General features: G+C 44.3%; 1 protein-coding gene across 2 annotated transcripts in view; it reads right to left on the bottom strand.

Moving 5' to 3' along the window:
- The window catches only part of SLC7A11 (solute carrier family 7 member 11), a 57,215-nt gene extending 39,279 nt beyond the window's left edge, over nt 1-17,936 (bottom strand). Inside the window, exons 1-5 of one of the 2 annotated variants that reach the window (XM_042829782.1) lie at nt 17,346-17,936; nt 14,708-14,834; nt 10,929-11,044; nt 3,379-3,504; nt 714-813 (exon numbers count right to left, since the gene is read on the bottom strand). In XM_042829782.1, the coding sequence (XP_042685716.1) occupies nt 714-813; nt 3,379-3,504; nt 10,929-11,044; nt 14,708-14,834; nt 17,346-17,616 (740 nt within the window). In that variant the 5' untranslated portion in view covers nt 17,617-17,936. The remainder of the gene's footprint in view (nt 1-713; nt 814-3,378; nt 3,505-10,928; nt 11,045-14,707; nt 14,835-17,345) is intronic. The other variant, XM_042829781.1, reaches the window with a different exon arrangement.
- Between the last annotated feature and the right edge of the window lie 3,513 nt (nt 17,937-21,449).

Genomic DNA, 21,449 nt, shown 5'->3' with positions numbered 1-21,449 from the left:
TCTTTCAAACCAGCCACTATGCACTTTGGTGGGGAGAACTTAAAAGAAAGTTCTGAGCCAGATACTCGAAGGCAGATTCTCATTACTTTGCTCGCAGTGAATAGCACTTAACTTTTGTGGAAGCCAGTTGCACTTCTTGTTAAATGAGGTCCAATACTGCCAGAGCAGAAGCCACAGGAATCAGTGTTCTCATCTTGTTTTGTGGTCTTCACTGGCCTTATCAGAGTTTGCTTCTGATTCTAAAGTGCTGCTCTTACAAAGCAAAGGCTGAGGTCCACACAAGTGGGATGGCGATCTACAACTTTACATCAGTTGAGAGAGATCTTTTTCGTGTAATCATTGTCTTCTTCAACAAAATCTAATGCACAATTATTCCTTTTAGAATTCTATTAAAACATTTAGAATTTTAAAATGTTCATTTCTTGTTGCTTTTATTTCTAGCCTTGAGAACAGAAATATGCCTGATTTTTTTTTTAGCGTTCACTGAGTGCTTACATATTGCGTATCGAAGAAGAAAAATCTTTCCTTCTCAGAGCTGCCAGAGAGAAGCTACCAAGCATATGGGACAGCAGCAAGAGCTATCCTTACTACACGATGCTGTATGGCAAAAGAGGCAGAATGTGCGACTCAATCTGTTGTATAAATAAATGCCTCTGTTAGTTCATATTAGTGTTTGCTTTGAGGACAAACGCTTATAGGTTTCAACAACTTACCAGCCCGAATAGGCGTACATTCCTGAATAGAAAGCAAGTGGTAATCCCATAATACTGGCATCATTCCCTGAAAAGGCATTTTTAAAGTGCCGTGTTTCTCCTGCAACATCAAAAAATAAAAAATAAAATTGAAAAACAAGCTCTTTGGACACCTCCTACTTTAGAACAAATAAATATATCACACCATGGAACATTTAATCACCCAGTAGTTCACTGACTTCAAGTTCTGCCCTTGACCTTAATTTCTGACCCAAACCTCACAGCCAAATTCTGCCAGCAACTGTAAAAAGTTCTTGTGCCCTTAGCCATGTCACAGCAGAATCTGACCTGTTAGTTTATGTAAAGCATTCTGAGTTTGATGACACTCACCACACTGTTGTCTCCAGCAGTGACATACCAACACTGAAGAGCAAAATGAGCTCTGGGGTTTTTGCTATCAACATTTCCCTTGTTTGTTAGCATTTTCTTCAAATGGAGCATTAATAGCACTTCACTTATAAGAAACATTTGTAAAGTAAACAAACCCAGTATCTTAAGTCTTCCTGTGACTGAAGTTCTCAGTATTTACTAAGTTTCTCTTCTGCATTATAGGCAGCACTGTAGCTTATGTTATAGCAAGAATCATGCTTCTCTAAATGCAAATGTTTAGACATTTTGAGAAAAGTGCAAGGCAGATAGCAGAAAAGGTGCAGGAATAGCTGAGCGCCAAAGATCAGTACCAAATGAGTGTGCGAAAACCAAAGTCTCTGTCCAAAAACATTATATATACCATGAGACTGAACATTCAGTAAAGATCTTTCCAATCCTTCGACAACGGAGGAAGGTGCTGACAAAGCCAGTAGTCTTCCTGCTGGTGTAAATGCACCGCCTCTAAGGAACACCAGACATTCATCTTTCCTTGTGGATGGGTATCTGCGGCTGAACAATGCAAATGGGGAGGAGGACCCATGCAGGAACAAAGCCTGCCTGGAAATAGTCCTCCAAAAATTGTAACAAACAAGTGGGAATTCTAAGATCACATTATGAGCTTTAAGGAGAATTCACTGAGATTTAAATGAGCAATGGTCAAACCCTTTCCTCTCCTCTTTACTGAGCCCTCAGGCAGAACTTCCACTGGCGTGTGGAAGTTTTCCTTTACAAAAAGGAATTGGAAACGCTCTCTGAGGGATAAAGCCCGCACAAACCTGGGTCTGGCCTGTTCCAAAGGCAAAGGGGCAGATAGAAGCATAGAGAGAACATTTGCACATGAAAGGAGGTAAGGGAAGGCATGGCGATGTCCAGAAAGCAAGTGAAAAACATGCAAACAGAAATAGTGAACTAGCAGAACGCTGCACAGGATCACCTTTATTTCAGAGACTATAGCTAAGGGCAGCGAGCCGCCTGTCCCTGCCATGCACTGAGCTCATGGCCAGAGCTGTGCGGCTGCCTCAGGTGGGAAGGAGTCTTGTGGGGCACCAGAGTGTCCCCAGGAGCTGGGCCAACGACTGCCATCATTTTTGCTAGATAAAGTCTGCCACCAATTCATTAAATGTGTCCTCCTTTCTGACTCACTGTGGTGAATGGCTCCTGGTGCTTTGTGTAATTATTATCTAGCTTTATTGTAATGAGAGAGAGTTGTGGCTTGTCCCCATCTCACTCCCTGCCATCAGGGCTCTACTGTAAGAGTCTCCACTCAGGTGGCTCTATGGGACCAGCAGAGCTTCGCTGCCGCATGGCCTTATCCAAATGTCAGCAGGAAAAGGCTGCATACCGTGTCCATGCAGGATATTTTCACACTCCTTGCTCAGGTAGCAATGATCTGCCCTGTTTTCCTTTCTTACTCTTGGATAGGCCCAGACCATCAGTCTTTAGGTTGGACATTAGGAAAAACTTCTCAGAAAGAGCAATCGGGCACTGGAATGGGCTGCTCCACAGCGGCGGAGTCACTGTCACTGGAGGTGTTCAAAAAACATGGAGATGTGGTACTGAGGGACATGGTTAGAGGGCATGGATGTGTTGGGTTGATGGTTGGACTAGATGCTCTTAAAGGTCTTTTCCAACCTTATCAATTCTGTGGTTCTGGTCTATGATATAGCTGCATGCTTTTGTTTTTCCATTGTAAGAAGTAAGGCATGCATGCAGCTGAGCATGCTGGAGAGCTGCAGGCAGGGACTCTGTGAGAACAGCAGCTAGCTATCTTGTCTTCCAAGACAATATCTCTATATCATTCATTTCTCTCTGATAATGAATCATCACAGCCATTCCTACTTATTGGTTCAAGATTAGCACCCGCAATTGGAACAGCCTCCGCAATAACGTTTCTTTCATACAATCCCAAATCTGAGTCCCTATGACCACCACACCCCTGTGCTGAAGAGAAGCAGGCACCAGCACAGTTCCCAAAGTTCACACAGAATGCAATTTACAGAGAAGGGCAATCCTGTCACTGGCTTGGAAACCAACTCTATCTGAATAGTCTCATTGGCATGCAGAAGGAAATACCAGTTCATCCCAGTGTAGTTCCACCTCTAATCAATTACATGACAGTACAGAGCTCCAGTTGAACAAGCAGAGACTAATTAAGAGATTTTGCTGCTATAAGCATTATTTGGTGGAGGCAGGTGGGGGGAGACTGGGGAGGGTAAAGATAAAAGCACTTTAAAAGCATTTACTTTTCATTTCATACCTTTAATTAGCTGGATAACTCCGGGGACTATAATTATCAGAATTGCTACAAGCTTGCAAAAGGTAAGGAAAATCTGAATGCGGGCACTCCAGCTGACACTTGTGCTATTCAGGACCATCACTAGCGCTGCAAGAAGGAAAAGAAAAGTCAGAAAGAAATATTCATTCTGCTGAAATCACCACAAAACTCTCTGAGGCTGCACAAATAGCAGACTCTGCAGTGCCGAAAGAAATAATGCCCTGATAGTCTTCCCTATCTGCTGCCCTCCCACCCTTCTCATGTTTCCCTTACAGTTCTCGTACTACTAAATGCTTAAGCTGAGCCCTTCTAGGACCCTTCCATTTCTCCGTTCTCCACTTAGCTCATTTCGCACCAAATTAAAGCTTCGTTTACCCAGGGCTGTTAGCTGTTGGTAGGTGATGGGCTGACAGAAGCTGCCTCAGATGAAAAAAATAATAATTGCACAAGCCCTGTCACTCCAGATTTCTGTACCAGTGCCAGTTTGATTAGAGATTTGCATTTTCAGAAAACAGTAACAATTAATAATGACATTAAACTTTCTCACCCCCATTTAGGCCCCGCATGAATTTGTCACTCACTGCCTTGTTTACACCTCCTCCTTTCTCTTGCTATTTCCCCTCCTGCGCAGCCATTCCGTGGTGACACAGGAGGGACAGAGTGCAAGCGGCATTCCTGCCCACACTGGAACTGGTGAGGAAACCAAAACTCAGGTTGACACCTCGCCAAGCCAAGGAGCCCACGGGTGAGGAGCTTCCCTGCCCTGCCTGCCCAACACACATCCCACTGGGCCCCTGCTGGAACTCAATGATGGGAGTTCCTACGGCTCAAGTGCCACTCATTCCAGTTTACGTAAACAATTACCCTGGCAAAACAGAATCAATAAAGTAGCTCACCTAAAAAAAATATTTACTAACTGAATGGAAATTGTGAGTCATTGCACTAGATAAAAATTCCTTTTTCCCTTCTGCCACAGGGAAAGGTGAGTGTGGCACGACAAGCCTGCTCATTGATCATCTCGCTCCTTCCATCGTGTGGAACTAATGAATTAGTCCTTCATCACAGCTTTTCCTTCTCTCCAGCCTTCCCAAGAGTGCTGCTCTATCTGCCTCATCAGCCACATAGCGCACCACAGGATGCATAGAAGTGCAAGGCACTGTCTCCCACCAGACCCTGCAGGTTTATGGGAGCTGGCATCACAAACCTGGCACAGCACAGGTCTCTGGCTGCAGAAACAGCTGGGCTGTCCCACGCCTTCTGTACTGATTCTGGTCAGTGGCAAGGCAAAGTGTATTTATAAGCAATTCTCCCTTGAAATCAAAAAGATTACAAGAAAGACAGAGAGCTGTCGGAAAGAGGATACAGAGGAAGGACACAAAGATGATCAGAGGGCTGGAGCACCTCCTCTATGAACACAGGCTGAGGGAGCTGTGCTTGTTCAGCCTGGAAAAAGAAGGCTGCGGGGTGACCTCATTGCAGCCTTTCAGTACCTAAAGAGAGCCTACAAAAGGGAAGGGAGTCAACTCTTGGAAAGGGTAGATAACTGCAATACAAGGGGAAATGGTTTTAAGTTGACAGGGAAGATCTAGGTTGGATGTCAGGGGGAAGTTCTTCACAGAGAGAGTGGTGAGGTGCTGGAACAGGCTGCCCAGAGAGGCTGTGGATGCCCCGTCCCTGGAGGTGTTCAAGGCCAGGTCGGATGGGGCCCTGGGCAGCCTGGTCTGGTATTAAATGGGGAGGTTGGTGGCCCTGCGTGTGGCAGGGGGGTTGGAAATTCATAATCCTTACTTGAGGTCCCTTCCAATCTGGGCCATTTTGTGATTCTGTGAGAAAACTACAAGCAATCCAGAAAAAAAACGTAAACAACATTTTCTGAAATTGGCATTTGGGAAAGTGCAGGCCCCACACTCAAGTGAACCATCTACCAAAATCAACCAATGTTGTTGACCAAAGTCAACACAAACTCACACTATCACATAGTTTTACATTTGCACCAAAAATAAACAAACAAACAAACAAACAAATAAAACCTTAAAGGTTACAATATTTTTCCATTCTGTATTTTACCATATTTTAGCATTTTCTGAGTCACAGAAGTAGTCACAGAAGTATCACCTGGACTTACAGTCTCATTTGAGACCCAAATACTTTTTTGGTTCATTAAATCCTTGTGTGTGTGTGTATTTAGAAGGAAATAGAAAATCCATGGGGCCCACCTCATTACTCTACTTTCCCAATATTACGTTGATGTAATTTCATTAACTGAAACGTTGAAAGCTCCCCTTAATTCACTGCCGAACAGCAGTGCTTACCGAGGCTCCCTCTCTTTCTTTGGGCTCAAACACCAGGAAAATAGGGTAGAAAAGGCTAACAGGTGTCATTCAAGCTTAGTATATTAACATAGTTATTTAACCAACAGTAATTAAGCTACTAAGAAATCCCGTGCCATAAACAAGCACTGACTCTTTTCAGATTTCTTGCAAAGTTCATTACAGTGCCTTTTACTACTCCACAGGACAAGCCCAGGAAGGGACCAGGCTACGAGAAAATGTCACCTAAGAGTTCCAATCTCAGGAAGAGATCTGTGACTTGACATCTAGCATACTTAGAGTTCAAGACCCCTGCAGCAATCAGTCTGCTACCTGACCTGTGGCAGAACAGGTTATGTGAGCATCCTCACCCTCCTTGAATGTCATTAATGCATCGCTTTCACCCTCCAGATATGAGAATGTCATCAGATGGCAAACTAGAATGAACATCAATTTTGATCCACTCATCACCCTGCTTGCTCGTCAGCCGCACACAAATCACAAACCACAAATCTGCCTAAGAGCCACAGTGGCTTGAAAGAAAAGCACCTAGGGCAATGTTTCTGTGAAGACAACCTCCACGTAAGCAGGCTGCTAAACTTATCCCATCCCTGCCCGCAAAGTCAAACCAGCAGAGTGCTTCAGCTGAGGCTTCTTAATGAAATGGAGAAAGCAAAATGCACACAGCAAGGATCTTCATTTGACTGGAAAGGTAAAAAAGGCTATGCTTGCAGCCAGTCCAGTGCACAGCACCATTAGTTCGGATGGTCCTCCAGAAGAGCAATTCCCTTGCAGAGTTGGGCAACTGCACAAATGAAGATGGAAATTTTATCTTGGGTCTGCAGTCATTATCAACAGCACACTTCTACAAATAGGATATTGCAGGGATATTTCAAGATTGCAGAGTCTTTGATACAGGATCACAGCAAAGATCAGAAGGACACAGCAAGTCCCCAGACAAAAGGACAGTAAAAGCAGGACTCACCTCACAACTGGTTAGCTAAAAGTCAGGTGGCTGGTCTGCCAGCATCCTCCGAAAAGACATTTACCTCCACAGGATAATTAATCACCCATCTTTCAGACGCCTAGTAAAGAGAACAGTTGCCTTCAGGAAGGATATACCCCTCCCCCCCCCCCTTCCTTCACTAATTTTAAAGGGAGCTGAGGCAACCGGCTATAACTAATGCCTAACTAAAAGTGAAATGAATCCTAATCTACGGGACTATGGAGAGAGAACAAACAGGGTTTGTGAACAATTGGTAACACTCACCATGTTGCTTTTCACAATCCTTACCCTTCACACAGCCATAGCTATAAATGGATAACAACACCTGATGGGAGAAGCAGCAGCAAGCATCCCAGCCTACTTTTCAGGAATACCATCGCCTCAGCGGGAAGCCAAGGGAGCTGCCTTCCCTTGACTTGTCAGGCTGTTAGGGTTAAGGCATTTACTCAAAGCAAGAAGTATCCTTAGGTTGTGGCTTTTAATGCACCAGTTAAAATGAAGTCACAGGCGGCACAAAAGCACCCATCGGAGCAGCTTTTGCTATTCCTACAGCCAAGTGATGTCTTAATTTAAACCACTTGTCTGAAAACTGTCAGCAGGAGAGAGCAGTGTCCACAGCATCTGCCGTGAAGGTAGAAAAAGCAGCTATTGGCTCCCATGTACATCCACAATTGATGCCAACAAAAATTCCCAGAGTATCTGCCAGCAAACCCTGACAGATCTGTAGAGCTGACCTTGATTTCCAAGCACGATACGGCTTCTGTCTAGCAGACACGACTTGAGTAATTTGGTCTTTTTGGCAGAGCTCCGAACACAGAGAGGAAAAATTACATATTTTACCCTAAATGTGCTTGACTGAGTTGAAAAACTTTACGGATGTAAGAGTTGGTAACCTGCTTTCAGTTTCACAGTTCTTTACCGTTGAATCCTGTTTATTTGACTGCTGATATTTAGACCAAATGAAAAGATTAGAACTGGCTCAGTTAAGGCTGCGTGCCATTCAGGCTATACATCAACAACACAGCTCAATATGTTCACACAGCATAACCTCTTGCTCACTATTACAAATAAGCTTAACTTTACGGAAAGAGTTAAAAGATACAAATAAAGCAAAATTTGAATGTAGATTTCTATTTTTCTTTTGCACTGCCTGTCTCCATGCTTTGTAAATGTCTTCTTCGTTGGGAAAAGCAATAAACATGAAGAAGACTTTTTGTTTAAAAAAGTGAGAAAGAAAAAAAGTACCCATGACAAAAGCACCATAGCCTGGAACAGAAAATTAGCATCTACAGCTCAGGACAGGTGTGATTTTAGGGTGAACTTCATGCCCAGCACATCTTTGCTCCTCTAAATAACGAATAAAGACGGAAATATTTTTAAAAGTCACCATCTACCACGGTTCCATTTTAGTTTTCATATGATCTCCTTCTTCTCTGCAACACCCTTTTTCCTTTTGCATCACAGAGACAAGGAAGTGGAACAGTGGGAGAGGAGTGAGCTACGGCCATTCTGCAAGCAGTGCTTTTCTGCAGCTTGTTGAGAGTCAGCAGTGTCTGCCACTGCCATCTTAATCCTGCCTGCATCCATCTCAGGCAACCTTTGCATTGCAGTTCAAAAGGAACTCTCATGAATATCAGTCTTGGCCATGCACAATGTTGGTATGCAGCATTTCACTGCTCCCCCCTTATCTCCCTTCACAAACCTGTCCTGCTGACCATAAAGAGGAAAGGAAGAAGTGCCTTCCATATTCACTCTATGCAACACAAGGAATAATAGGCTCAAATTGCAGAACAGAATGTTTAGATTAAAAAGAAAAAAATAAAAAGAATAAGAAAAACTTTCTTGTGAAAAGGACAGGAAAAACTGGGCTACAGCACTGGGTAGGTGTAGGAACTCACCCCTGGAACTGTGAAGACCGCTGCAGACAAACATCTGTTGGGAGCTGTTTAGAGATGCACTGATCACTTTTGGGGGCAGGGGACTGCCTGGAGATTTTTCCAAATCTCTTCCTTCCCTTTGTAGTATGATCAGAAAATACAGGCTAACACTACAGAGTAAAGTTTCTTTCAAGGTCACAGGTTAGTGATGCTTCTTACTAACTTCCTCCCCATGCAGTAGGTATATAGTGAGCACTCTGCAGACGTAGACAGTAGAAGGGACCAAGGGTGGATAGGATGACAAAAAGCTCACAAGCTCATATTTTCATTAACTTAACAAAATCTCCGGTGGAAGTAAACACTACCTTTGCCACCGTTAAATTGGATTATAAGATCTTCAGGGCTCCAATGTGTCTGTGCAGCTCAACATCTTAATCTCACCTATCACTCTGCCTACCAGCACAACACAGAACATTCATCACAGTCACCACACCAGCTAATTCTCACAGCGCAAGAATAACAGCTGTATGTTCTCAGATAGCTTAGCCCAGAGTGCAGCATCGGATCAAAAAACTGCCACAAATGAAAATCCACTACGCAGCACAGTGCGAAGAATTACAACGCAGCCTCAGTCTGACAGGCCCCCGCTTTTCTCAGCACCGTCCCAATCACAATCACAAACTTTCTACCAGAATCTCTCTTCAGTGAGACAGCAGCACATCCTACCTGCTCTGCACAGACCCTCGGTCACCATAGGAACAGGCTGCTGTGAACTCCCATCTCCCTTCAGGGTGTAATTATTCCAGCGTATCTCCAATCCCCTCACCCCCCCCACCCCGCAATGTTACTTCTTTGTTTAATTACTTTGTGTAGCCTCGGTTTATCACACAGATTTTCAATTAAATTAAAAGCAATAAAAATCTATTTCAAATTGTTCGCTTATTGTGCTTGAATCGCAATGCACTTAACAAAACACTTTTAATGGACTCCTCACTTAACATTCCTTCTGTCTCAGTGACCTTGAAGTTACTGAACATCTGTTTCATCCTTATCTTTCACTGAAATATTTTAGACAGATGTAGCCATAAAAAGTCATTGACCTCGAAATTCAAGCCTTAATTCAATTATTCCTATGAAACCTATAGTTTGTGCATAATTAAGTCAGAAAGAAATGCGGTCACACACTGATTTTTTAACACTCCTGGCAGAAGAGAGCTCTTATCAAGAGAACTCCTACAAAAAGCCCCAGTAACCTGGAGACCGAAAATTTCCATGTCAATTGAACTCTCTTCCCCAAAGAAAGAAAAAGTCATCTGAACCTATTATTGTGCAAAATTAAAGTGGTCCCCTGCATGCCTTTGATCATTTTGCATGTCTTAATTCCTTTTTTCCAGCCCTTTTATTTCTGATATGTGCACTGGCCGAACTGAAAGGAACAATCTGTTACTAATTACTCCAATCTGCCCTGCACGCTCCTCCCAGCACAGCTGAGTGTGTGTGTGTGTAAGAGAGAGAGAGAGCATCATCCACGATCACCGCACAAAACTGGAAACAAACCTCTCCTGCTGCATGTCTCTAACTCTCATTCGCACCAGGACAGTGCCTTCCATTTCACACAGCTTCACACGCTGTCCAGGCACACCAAGGAGCCCAGGGCTAGCCTCCCTCCTGCCATCAGCATGTTTTACTTCTCGGTGTCCCCAAACAACCCCTTCACACTAATTGTAAAGTTGGAAAGAGGAGAAGAAGCTACTCATAATAAATGAGCATTTCGAGCCAACCGCTCACCCTGCTCCCAAAGTCATTTGGGCTCCTGCTTCCCAAGCTGCGAGTGCCTCAGTAAGTTTTATCACTGCACAGGACAGTGGGGCACTAAGAATGATGATCTCATGTTGTCTGTGCTCCAGTCAGGAGCGTTACATCTCTTCATGGCATCATACTTGGCAAGTGCTTGCCAAGGTAGAGCAATGCACTTAAAATCGAGTAATCATTATTCTGTATCTCTGGCACTGGCTCGTCATCTCCCAGGGACTGAAATTGCTTCCACAAAAGTAATAAGAGTTCTGCCATTAATTCAAGTGGAAACATAATCAGGCTTAGCAATACATCTTTTTCTGCCATTAATAAAATCTGCTCTTCTTTTCTGTTTTGTTTTGTTTTGTTTACTATTACAGAAACACACACAGGCAAAAAAATCACACCGATGCCCTTGGCACTGGATGCACACTCACTCTGCAACAATTCACAGCAAACATCTACCTTTTCAGTGTCTGATTAACTTTTTTTTTTTTTAATTTACATCATTTTTACTCTTTCTGACAACTAAAATCAGATACTTACTGATGCCAACAGCTGTAATAAGTTTAATCGCAAGTTCTGGGATTTCGCACTGCATAAAGAAAGGTTCCAAAATGTAGCGTCCAAATGCCAAAGATATCACTGCTGTGGCAGCAGGGCTAGAGCAAAAAGTAAGAATAGGAAAAAGAAATCACAAAATTGATCTGCAATAGCATGTAAACAATACTCACCTGGGATCACACTGTAGCATTATTATCACAGAACCACAAGGTGTACCCAGCTTTGGTGCCTGTTGGCAACTATGGCACCACGGGCCATGATTTCTGAGCATAACAGATAACCAGTGTGAAGCAGCCATACAAAGAAAGGAGATGCATCAGTGCAAATATTCATTCCCATGCTCACAGTGAACATGGCCAGATTTAATTTGTATAGGCAAATTAAAAGTTTCAAAGTTGTTGAAGACTGAACTGTGGTGGTGAGATGCATCTCACCCCTCATAGACAAACATTAATTTCAATGAGGATGAGAACTCTGCTTTACTGAAATAGGAATCACAAAATTAAACCGAGTCTGTTACTGAAGTCTGAGACAATATAAAAGACGAATGAAAATGGCATCTCCTAAAATGCAAACACTGCTTAAAATGCGTGTTAATTTTATTGACAAACAACTTTCCAGCACTGTGGCAGGGAAAATCCTCAAAGCACGGAAAGCCCCTTTCGTGCGACAGAGGAACATTAATGAAAGGCAGGCGAGCCTGTTGCATTTCCCAATCTGAAATGACATCCCTACAGCCTTTCTCCTTGAGACCAGCTAAGTATTTGCCACAAGCCTTCACATGTTACCTTCTACTGGACAGATCACAGGATCTGATCTCCATCATACTGCTACACACAGCAAGGAGACAAGGGGCCTCGAGGGATTTTTGAGTGAAACAAGAGTCCCTGCAAATTTGTTATGAAAAATCTACAGCATTTAATAAAACAATGCCTTCAGTGCAGAATATACCTCTCCCAGTTGAATTTTAACTAAAACACAGTTGCTAAGAACTGTGTGAAAATACTGCAGAGAAGTTGTTACTGTTCACCGAAATCCTAAATTGGATTTCCCACCAGAGAGTTTTACCTTTAAACCAAAAAGAGCCACAAACCAACCAAAGCACCACACTCTGCTTTGGACAAAACCGCTGGGAGCAAAGACCTGAAGCATCTTCCTAAGAAACTTTCCACATCAAGCGAAGGCAGACAATAGCCTGGGCACTTGTTCTGCCCATCCATTTGCTGCCTTTACCTATCTAACTGACATAGGCAGCTCACCGGCCTGCAGCCCTCATGTTCTGTATCTGCCCAGTTTGAAGTGGCCTGGATCAGGCAGAAGAGCAGATCTCTGCCCTAGCTTGCCTCCTCAGCCTCATGTCCTTCCTCCAGAACCTGGATTTTTCCCTCTTGTTTTAAGGAAAATCTAGCTCCACACCATTCACTTTTAAAAACAAAGCTTGTTAAGGTTATATCTTTAATAAATAGCTAAGTCTCCTGGCTTCTTAAACTGGAGAGATGCTGCTGGCAGTGCACTTAGCCAGTTGAGGCCAAGGCTGAGGGAATGGGGCATTTTCCTTTTGACTGCAATCATAAGGATCAGCAGGCTCCTAACAGCTGTGCGCTCACAAATGCACACAAAGCAAATCAGCAGCTTTCATTTAAGGGCAAAGAGAAAAGAAAAAACCTGAAGAAGAAAGCCAGTGGGCAGGGGCAGGCAGAGGGCTGGCAGCACACGCTGCAGGCACATGAGTCACCTCTTCAGCAGCATGCTCTTACCCAACCTGTGGGCAATCACCAGATCCAAGTGCTGCAGACAACTCATTCACTCACCCTCACTTGTTTGAGAACCTGATGTTTTTTTCTTCTTGTTTTTTTTTTTTTTTTCTTAGTACATAGTGCACCTGACTCCTGAGAGAAAAGGTGCTCCCACCTGTATTGGATGAGGAGCATGGGGCGCTTCTACAGGCAATGCTAGCATGGTTTACTCAGTATGTGGACACAGCTACGTGTGTCTTAGACCATAAAATAGTGGCTGTAAGTATATATGAGAACAGAAAATGTTTATTTTGGTTGTGGGCACGAAAATCCCACAACCATTCAGAGGAAAAAAAGGCTGAAGTGAGAAGTATGCGTGCAGCTCGGCCCCCTGACAATAACACCGCTATGCACCAAGGCTCAGCCCCTTTGGTAGCTGTAGCCAACTAGTTTGCCATGCCAGAGTCAGCCCTAAAACTGCCCAGAGTTTTGGCAGTGCCGCTCTGAACACAAGTTACAACAAGTCCATCTCCCTCGCTGCCTCTTCGTTTGGATGATTAAAGGACCCACTGATGTTCTTTCCCATGCAACGTGATTATTTACTGGGTGTGGGGCAGAGTGCAATGACTAAGAGTATTTTGATGGCACTCCTGGGACGCCGTCGTGTGTACAAAAGAAATGAAAACAATAATCGAGGAGAGGAGCTGACAAGGTCTGGTTTCTTGTGGGTACTCATCCTAGGAAAAGCATCCCCTCGCTTAGTAGGGTGCAGATTAACAAGGGGATTTCTCACATGACTCTCCTTTCATGATTGCGTAAGGGTATAACTACGTTCACACCGCTGCCTCCCTCGACGAAAACCCTAACTCCGCTTCCTCTTGCTGGTTTTCTTTTCAGAAAGCATTTAATAAGATTAAGGGATCCACTCTTTTGTCACATTCGATGGAGTTTATTCAAAGGTTACGTATGAGTCAGTAGGATGCAAGGGGCCATCTGACACACACAATCATTTCCTCTAGAAACGAGATAAGGATTTACAGCTTCATAATGACTCAGTACTGTTAGCGATTTTAAACTCAACAGTCTGTGCTAGAACTCGTCAATATTATGTAAACATAGCTGCGATTTGTGATGAGGCTTGTGCATCGGTGACTCATTTGCTCGTATCAGAAGAGAAGGCAAAGAAGTGCTGATTGGCCTAGGGCAGGAACGCAGCATTCCTGAGTTTATATCACACAAATGAACTGCCCTGTTCTATAAGCAACGAGCCCTCCAGTTCCAGTAATACTGTAAAATAATATATATATATATATATTTCCCAAACAGGCCACATTTTAGTTCAACAAAAAGATCAGTTTACATTACGCAAATTTATTTGCAACAATCTAGTCATTCTGCATCTTCTTGTTGTAATTTCCCTATACAATGTCAAGGGCTGTATCAACCACAAGCATACCACCACATCAGTACTTTGGGCATTTCAGATACATAAGGACTCAATGTTGCACTATTTGGCCAACTTTCTTCTCCAACACACCATGATAACAAAAGATGGGGACCAGAATTGACATCTAGAGAAGACACAGTGCACCCAGATCTCAAATCTTCTGGGTGACAGCTGTGCCAGGTGTTATTTCTGTATCCACAGACAACAGAGACTGCTCCAAAAACCAGCACCTCAGCTTAGAAAATGTAAAGGTGACATTCCTCTTCCACTATACTTCATGTAGGCGTGGGTATTAACATCAACGAATGTAGTAAGCTTAGCAAAATCAAAATAAGTCACTGAATTTGTGTGACAGACAGCTTTTGTAGAATCTCTTTTTCTTCCATACATACACATATGTCTTTTTGAATGTTTCAAAGGTGAGAAGCAAAATAGCATTGTTAAATTGTCTGGAGCAGCCACACTAAAAAACTTAGCTAATAGATCAAGATATCTTTGATTTCTTTTGTGCTTCACATAGTGGAGAGTTTTCATCATGACTGAGAAGCGTTGTGCCACAAGAGAAGCAACCAACTTACCGAATAACGAGCAGTTCCACCCAGACTCTCACAAAAGCAGGCAGCGGGCCAAAGGCCTCCAGGATATACGTGTAGTGACCACCAGATTTCTTAATGCATGTTCCCAGCTCAGCATAGCAGAGGGCACCTGTGAGAGTGAAACTGAAGCATCACAAGAGACATCCAGAAACAACTTTCCAAGCATCTGTGAGGTGAACAACCGAGCTGCTATGGTAACACAACAACTTCTGATACATTCTAATCCTCCATATTCTTTTTTCAAGAGGCTTAGAAGTTCCATGCCATTCCGGTGGACTTGTGTAAGCCATGGCACGAAGTGTTTACAAGCATGGTGCTTCTTACTCATCCACACTGGTGTGGCACAAAGTGCTGCATCATGCCAACAGTGCAAAGCCCTCTGACAAATAGTTGTGAGCAAATATTGCCCGGCGCCATCCAACCTGCCTCATCCTTGGAGGAAAGCCTGAACATGGCATTCCCCTCCCTCCTCAGCCACAGAAAAGCAAGCAACTGGCTCATGTTTGGAAGCAGGAATCACAGATGGAGGATTTTCCTCACTGGTACCACTGAAGTCTTGCACACCAAACTTAGGGAATGGCTTAGTTCTATCAGCATTGGATTTCCCAGCAAAGAACAGCTCCCCGAGGAGATGCTCAAGGCTGCTGTCAGCATGATGCTGACATTACAGAGCTGTAACAGCATACTGTGACCATGCGTGACTGCTGGTCCTCATTCAGCCTTACAAGCCTGTGGATTCTTCATTCCATGGGCAAAGAGGGCACTGGGTCTGCTCAATGCAGGCAGCCCTTTTTGGAGGAGCCACAAGAAAACCAGTTTGTAAGCACTGCATTACACAAAGCATTACACAGATCAGCAACATATGCAAAGCCTTTTCCCTACCTGCTTTTATGCTGCTTCATGTTAAGGTGAAAACTACAGTTTTCAAAACCGCCCGACACCAAGCCCAAAGAAGCCGTAAGACTTTACAACACATTACATCCTCCTTTTGCTTTGTTTGGGGATTTGCAAAAACATGACAGCTTTTATCCAACCATCTTTAGCTTTCCCAGAAAGGTACTTAAAGGAATTCTTACAGCCACATTAAAAAAATATATTCACGGGCTTTCTCTTGCCAACCTGTTCTAGAGCGATTTGGAAGAAAATCAAACCATGGTTTGATACATATTGCACAGACAGCCTCAGCAAGAGCCTAGGTGACCTTTGCATGAGGCCTTAAGTCCTGTAGGAAATGAGAAACATTAATGACAAAAATATTATGAAATCACAACTGTAGCAGGTCCATTTAGAGGGAAGAGGTAATATCTTTTACTGGACCAAATGAGACAGATCTCTGAATGTTGAGATCTGGAAAACGCCAAGGAAAAGCCACCTGATTTTTTTCCACAGACTTTACTTCACAGTCAGAAAATTGCTACTATTGAAGTTAAAGCTAAATAGGAGACGCTTAAGCAAATTCTGTTTTGACTGCACCTAAAGACCAGGGTCCTATGCCAGGGTTACGAATTGTATTTGAGGTGTTTCTTTATAGGGGAATTTTTGTTACAGGCAGGACTTAAAAGTTTGGACAACAAAACATGTTGCACATGGTGCCAATACAATTAACATTCGACCAGAACAGGTCCTAACTTACTTGAAACATCTGTTTGGCTTGGGTGGACTTAGCCTCCAAACGCTCAGTGCTGCTTTTAAGCTCAGAGCCAAGTTACACAGGGTGGCATTTGCACATTCCACCTATTAGACAGACACGTGTTAGCCCCTATTTGTCCTCCCTACCTCGTGCCAGAAAACAAGTCGTCTCTGTTTTAAATAAAGCCAATGCTCATGTTATTCCTCCACTTCTTTGAGATTAACTCATTAAGGAGGTCAATGGACTCTCTGTCCCCCAGGAGCCAGGGTGGGGTTTTCCGCTCTGAATGGGGCTTTGTGTACAGAACAAACCACCCAGCATTCCTCAGAATGTAATATTGTTAAAAAGAAACACAGCAAAATTAGTAAAAACTGCCACAATGGGCAGGCCAGCCATAAAACTCATTTTACGCATTTGTTTCTGCTGCATTCATCCTCGCAAGCCGAACTTTTCAAGGCACACTGCAAGCTAGGAATAAAGTGAAAAACAGTAACGTGAGACAGGGGAGAGGGGCTGTTGGTGTTACTGCTCTGCTCCCTCTCATACCAACACAGATTACACCCGGTGGGAGTTATTCCCTGAGACCTTGACTGAGCCTCCAGGGAACCAAGCAAAGCTGCCTCAACAGTTTGCCCCGCACGCCAGCTGCCAGGGGCCTCACAAGCAAGCTGTGAGCTACTTCTTACAGCCAGAAAAACAGCATATTACATACAGCACAGCTAACGGGAGAAAGCGGGCACTTGCTTTTTTCTTTAGGGACCCATGAGAAACAACCTGCACTCACAACCTGTGCTGACACAGTGCCGGGTGACAGGGACTGTGGACTGCTGTGCCTTGCATGCAGCTTGTTGCAGAGCAAAAGCCTTCCGCGGCCCCATTGGTCCTCGGGCTCCATGCTGAGCCTTGATATCCAATGGAAAATCAGACAAAAAATAGGAATAATCCACCGGCTGCCCCTCCAGACCAATTGGAAGCATTGAACAGACTTACCGAAAAGCGAGAGGATGCCGCACGCTGTCCAGACCATCAAGGACATGCCCACGCTGCCCGTGTTCTTCAGGATCCCCTTGGGTGAGATGAAGATGCCAGCTCCAATGATAGTGCCAATGATGATGGAGATCCCCCTCAGCAGCGTGACTTTCTTCTTCAGTACCACCTTCTCCTGAGGCTGCCTGCTGTCCATGGAGGGCAACCTGCCGTTCGGCTGCCCCTGCAAGTAGCTCCCATTAGACACCGTCACGACGGCAGCTTTCCTCACCATGCTACCGTGTCAACAGAGTGCTGACAGCGAGCGCAGCCAAAAAGTTCACAAGCTTCTCCCTCTCTCAGCCTCTTCCTCCGCCGCCTCTTATCGGCGGGGTTGCTCCTACGTGCAGGTAGAGCTCTGCTCTGCCCTGCTGCCTGCCAGTGCTCGCAGCACCTGCACCCTCACCCTGCCCACGGGCACTGCCCTATCGTTGGGAACCAGCTCAGCTTCCGCGTGGACCTGTATTTAAGCTCTTGTCGTACCAAGTTACTCCAGCTGAATGATGATGCAAATTCTCCAGGTTTGCATCAGCCATTTGAGAAACCTCTGGCATTACTCAGCACTTTTTTTTTTTTTTTTCTTCTCAAAGCGTAGGGGCATGTTGCACAACCGACCTGAGCGTGGTAGGAGGAACAAAGCCTTCACAGGAAACCCAGCCCATCGAGCTCAGAACATCGCCGCCGGCACCCCCAGACACGCTCCCCAATTTTTTAGAGCAACTTGTATGCAGAAACAAAAGCCTGCCGAAACACAAAGCGTGCCGGAGCGCGAGGGGAAAAGAAATCAAACAGGATACGTCAGCTCTGGGTCTGATCCAGCTGCTTTTTCTCTCAGTTCTCTTAGTGAAAGTTCAGCACGCAGGGCTGAACTCCTCGTCTTGCTGCAGTGGGTCAGCCTCTGCCTACCTGTGAGCTTATGAGAACTGTCTACACCTACCTAAAGAACACATACAAACCCCTGTTAGCCCGTGTTGCCTGGCAACACACCCAAATCAGACTGGTGAAAATCTAGGTTATTTCCCCAGTACAGTGATTTTCATATAGGCGGCGTTTCCGGGATGTTGGTAGCAACTCGACAGTGACATTTCCCCTTCAGCAACACCATCCCCGTCTGCAGATGCCATGCTCTGGCAGGAGGAGAGCTGCAGGGAGTACGGGGTCTCCAGCCACTCTGCAATCCAACTGTTCCCTCTCACAAAGGCTCTCAGAGCAGAAAGATTATTGCTGGACCCTGCAAACTTCTGTTCCACCACCCGATTCCTCAAATTCCAACCTGAGAAATTAAAATCTTAAGAAGAAGAACTCTCTCCTCAAGCAGAGTGAAAATCACTAGCCTTCAAGCACTTGTCAGCTAATTAAGGGGCATGCAATATGTGCCAAAGGGAAAAATCCTGCCCAGCTTAACTTCTGCAGCTGCTCCTGGCTTCAGATCAGATCAGTGCACAAAGAAGTGATTCCCGGGGTTGCTGTTTAATTGGGACCTGGGCTTGGGGTGGGGAAAGATAGCAGTAAAGCAGCATTTTATCATGTGAGAAACAGGCGCTGAGCTCCGAGCACAACTGTGCTTTCACATTTATTCAGGAAACAAGAGATGCTGAAGTACTAAAACACTGCAGCTGTAAAATTACAGTGATTTTAAAGCCTCACATTTTCAGTTATCACTCACCTGTAATAATTTGCACCCAGGTGAAACAAGGCATGCTAAAAGCTTATCTGGTTTAAATGCATGCAGGTAAAAACAGAAAGCATTTGAGCTTTTGACTGCAGACTGGCAATGCCTGTTTTCTGAACACATCCTGCCCTTGCACCTGACCTCGGGACATGCCTGCTCCTCACGCAGCACTGCTGGGTCCGAACTGAGCTGACTCCCCCAGTTCTGGTCACACACGAAGCCACGAGGAGGTGTCATACTACACGGAACTGTTTTCCCTTGGTATATATTCGTTAGACAGTCTCTCAACAAGATTATTAATGCCTGAAGTAAGTAACCAGATCGAACCAGGAAAAAGCATTAACCACAGAACTGGGGTGGGCTGATGATCTTTATTCTCATTTCCGAAGGCTGTTTACAGAATAGACACATGACATCTTGAAACATCTAATAGTGTAATGCAGTCATTCTTACCTAATGCTTACCTTCTGTTTCAGTAGGAAGATGGCTGCAGGATCACATCAAAGCTCAGTGGGCTCCCAGCTGATCCCCAGGCAGCTCCCCGCCACCCAGCCATCTGCATCAGTAGCAGCACCGGGCAGTCAAATGGCTTTCTAATTTCATGTGATCCTTAGCCAAAAGAATGCAAAAATGTTCTGAATCCACATTTGCCCTTTGGACATGGCTAGTAACACTCCCCCACACAGGAAAAAGGCTGCTTGCTGCTTCTATCGGGGAGGATGGTGGGCACGGAAAGCTTGAGACTATGTAGAACTCTCACCAAACTGTCTAAAGTGTGAATAATCAAAGAGGGATAGAAGCAGAAAACCCTTTTTCTGAACTATTGGCAGCTTGCTCACAATTAGGCTGTTCACAGCCTTCCCAGTGAGCACTGCAGTGTACAGCAGTTCTCTACGCTACCCATTAATGCCAAACAAGTTCCCACATTCAAAGTTTACTTCAAACTATCAGAACAGAGAATACTTATTTGGTGCTCGGGGATGGCTTGTGGTTTTCTGGAAATGTCATGAGAATCCTCTGCCGAGAATGCCCACTGCTGCTCCACAGTACACCGTGTGTTCCAAACCCGTTTTCATCACCTGCAGCCCACCATGGGCTGTGGTACCATCCCTGGACAACCACAGCACAGCACAGCACAGCACTCAGTCTTTTTCAGACAGCCCTTCCAAAGGCACGGGGCTTAACCTGCCTGATGCTCAGCACAGCCCTGTTCTTCCATAAAAACCTGCTCTGGAAACGGAACAAAAAGATAAAAGGTACAATTTTCTTTAGACTGATGAAATTATTGGAAGCAGTGTTTCTAAAGATGATGCTCTGAAAATAAACCTTCATTCCCTGATGGCAGCTGGCATTGTGCACAGCTTTTTATTGTTTCTCTTTGCTTTTTTTTCCCCCTCACTCCCCAGACATTTTCTCCTGAGCAAACATTTTCATACATAACAGAGATCATTACAGTGAGATGGCTTCCTTCTGAACTGCACCATCAGCCCTGGGACAGTGCTTCACAGGCTGAAAAGCCTTGATGTACAGTTGGGACTAGCAGGTCTTGTGCCAGATTCTGGACACCACTAAACCTTGACTCTGAAGAAGCTACAGTGTGGATATTTTCCCTGAGAAAAGCTACCAGACACAACACACACACCTTAAAATTCAAGTCTGGACTTGAGTTTCAACTTCTCAAGCCCACATAAACTCCTTGATTTCAAGGTGTAGCAAGAATGTTTTGATAATCCTTCCAGGAATTTGCATATCAGCTCATTGCATCAAGCATCTCAAGAGTCACAAGTCAAGCCTCCAGGCCATATACTGCCACAGCCACTGGAGACATAGAATAAAAGGAAGTATGGCGAGGCAATGAAAACCCCAAACTTTTCCATGTGGGTGGCACGGCATGAAAAAGTTGTTTAGAAAACTGGGCTGAGTCTTCTCTGCATAATCCAAACTGCTTATGTGCCTCAGAAAGCAGCTCTGTAGGAAAGTGGTAGTCTGCTTTCACATGTCAAAGGAGGACAAAATACCTACAAGTCTTTATTTCATGTAGAATATCTAGCAGTAAAAACTTGTGACTGGGGATTTTCGGTTCCTTTTGTAATGTTAAATATTTTAACTAACTCTGGGAAAAAAATACCTGTAAGCAATTTAAATGCTCAGCTGTTACAGGGAATTAAGTGAGGAAAGCATCATCATATACAGAAATCCCAGTAGATCAAGATGGGTTTTAACATTATAAAGAAAACCTGGATCTGTAAGAGGATGGTACGTTCTCTACTTCAAGCTAGAGTTTTAGTTAAAAAAGGGAATTACAGAGAAAGCTGGAGGATGTTATTTTGCAGTCAGTCTCACAAATTATTCAATTATTTTGCATTCCACTTTGTGCTGGATACAAAGATAGCTTA

Source organism: Centrocercus urophasianus, unplaced genomic scaffold, assembly GCF_019232065.1.
Source record: "Centrocercus urophasianus isolate 14NV4802_14NV808 unplaced genomic scaffold, USGS_Curo_1.0 seq_32, whole genome shotgun sequence".
Taxonomy (NCBI): Eukaryota; Metazoa; Chordata; class Aves; order Galliformes; family Phasianidae; genus Centrocercus; species Centrocercus urophasianus.
Note: the sequence above shows the minus strand (reverse complement) of the source record. Positions and strands in the feature narration are given on the sequence as shown.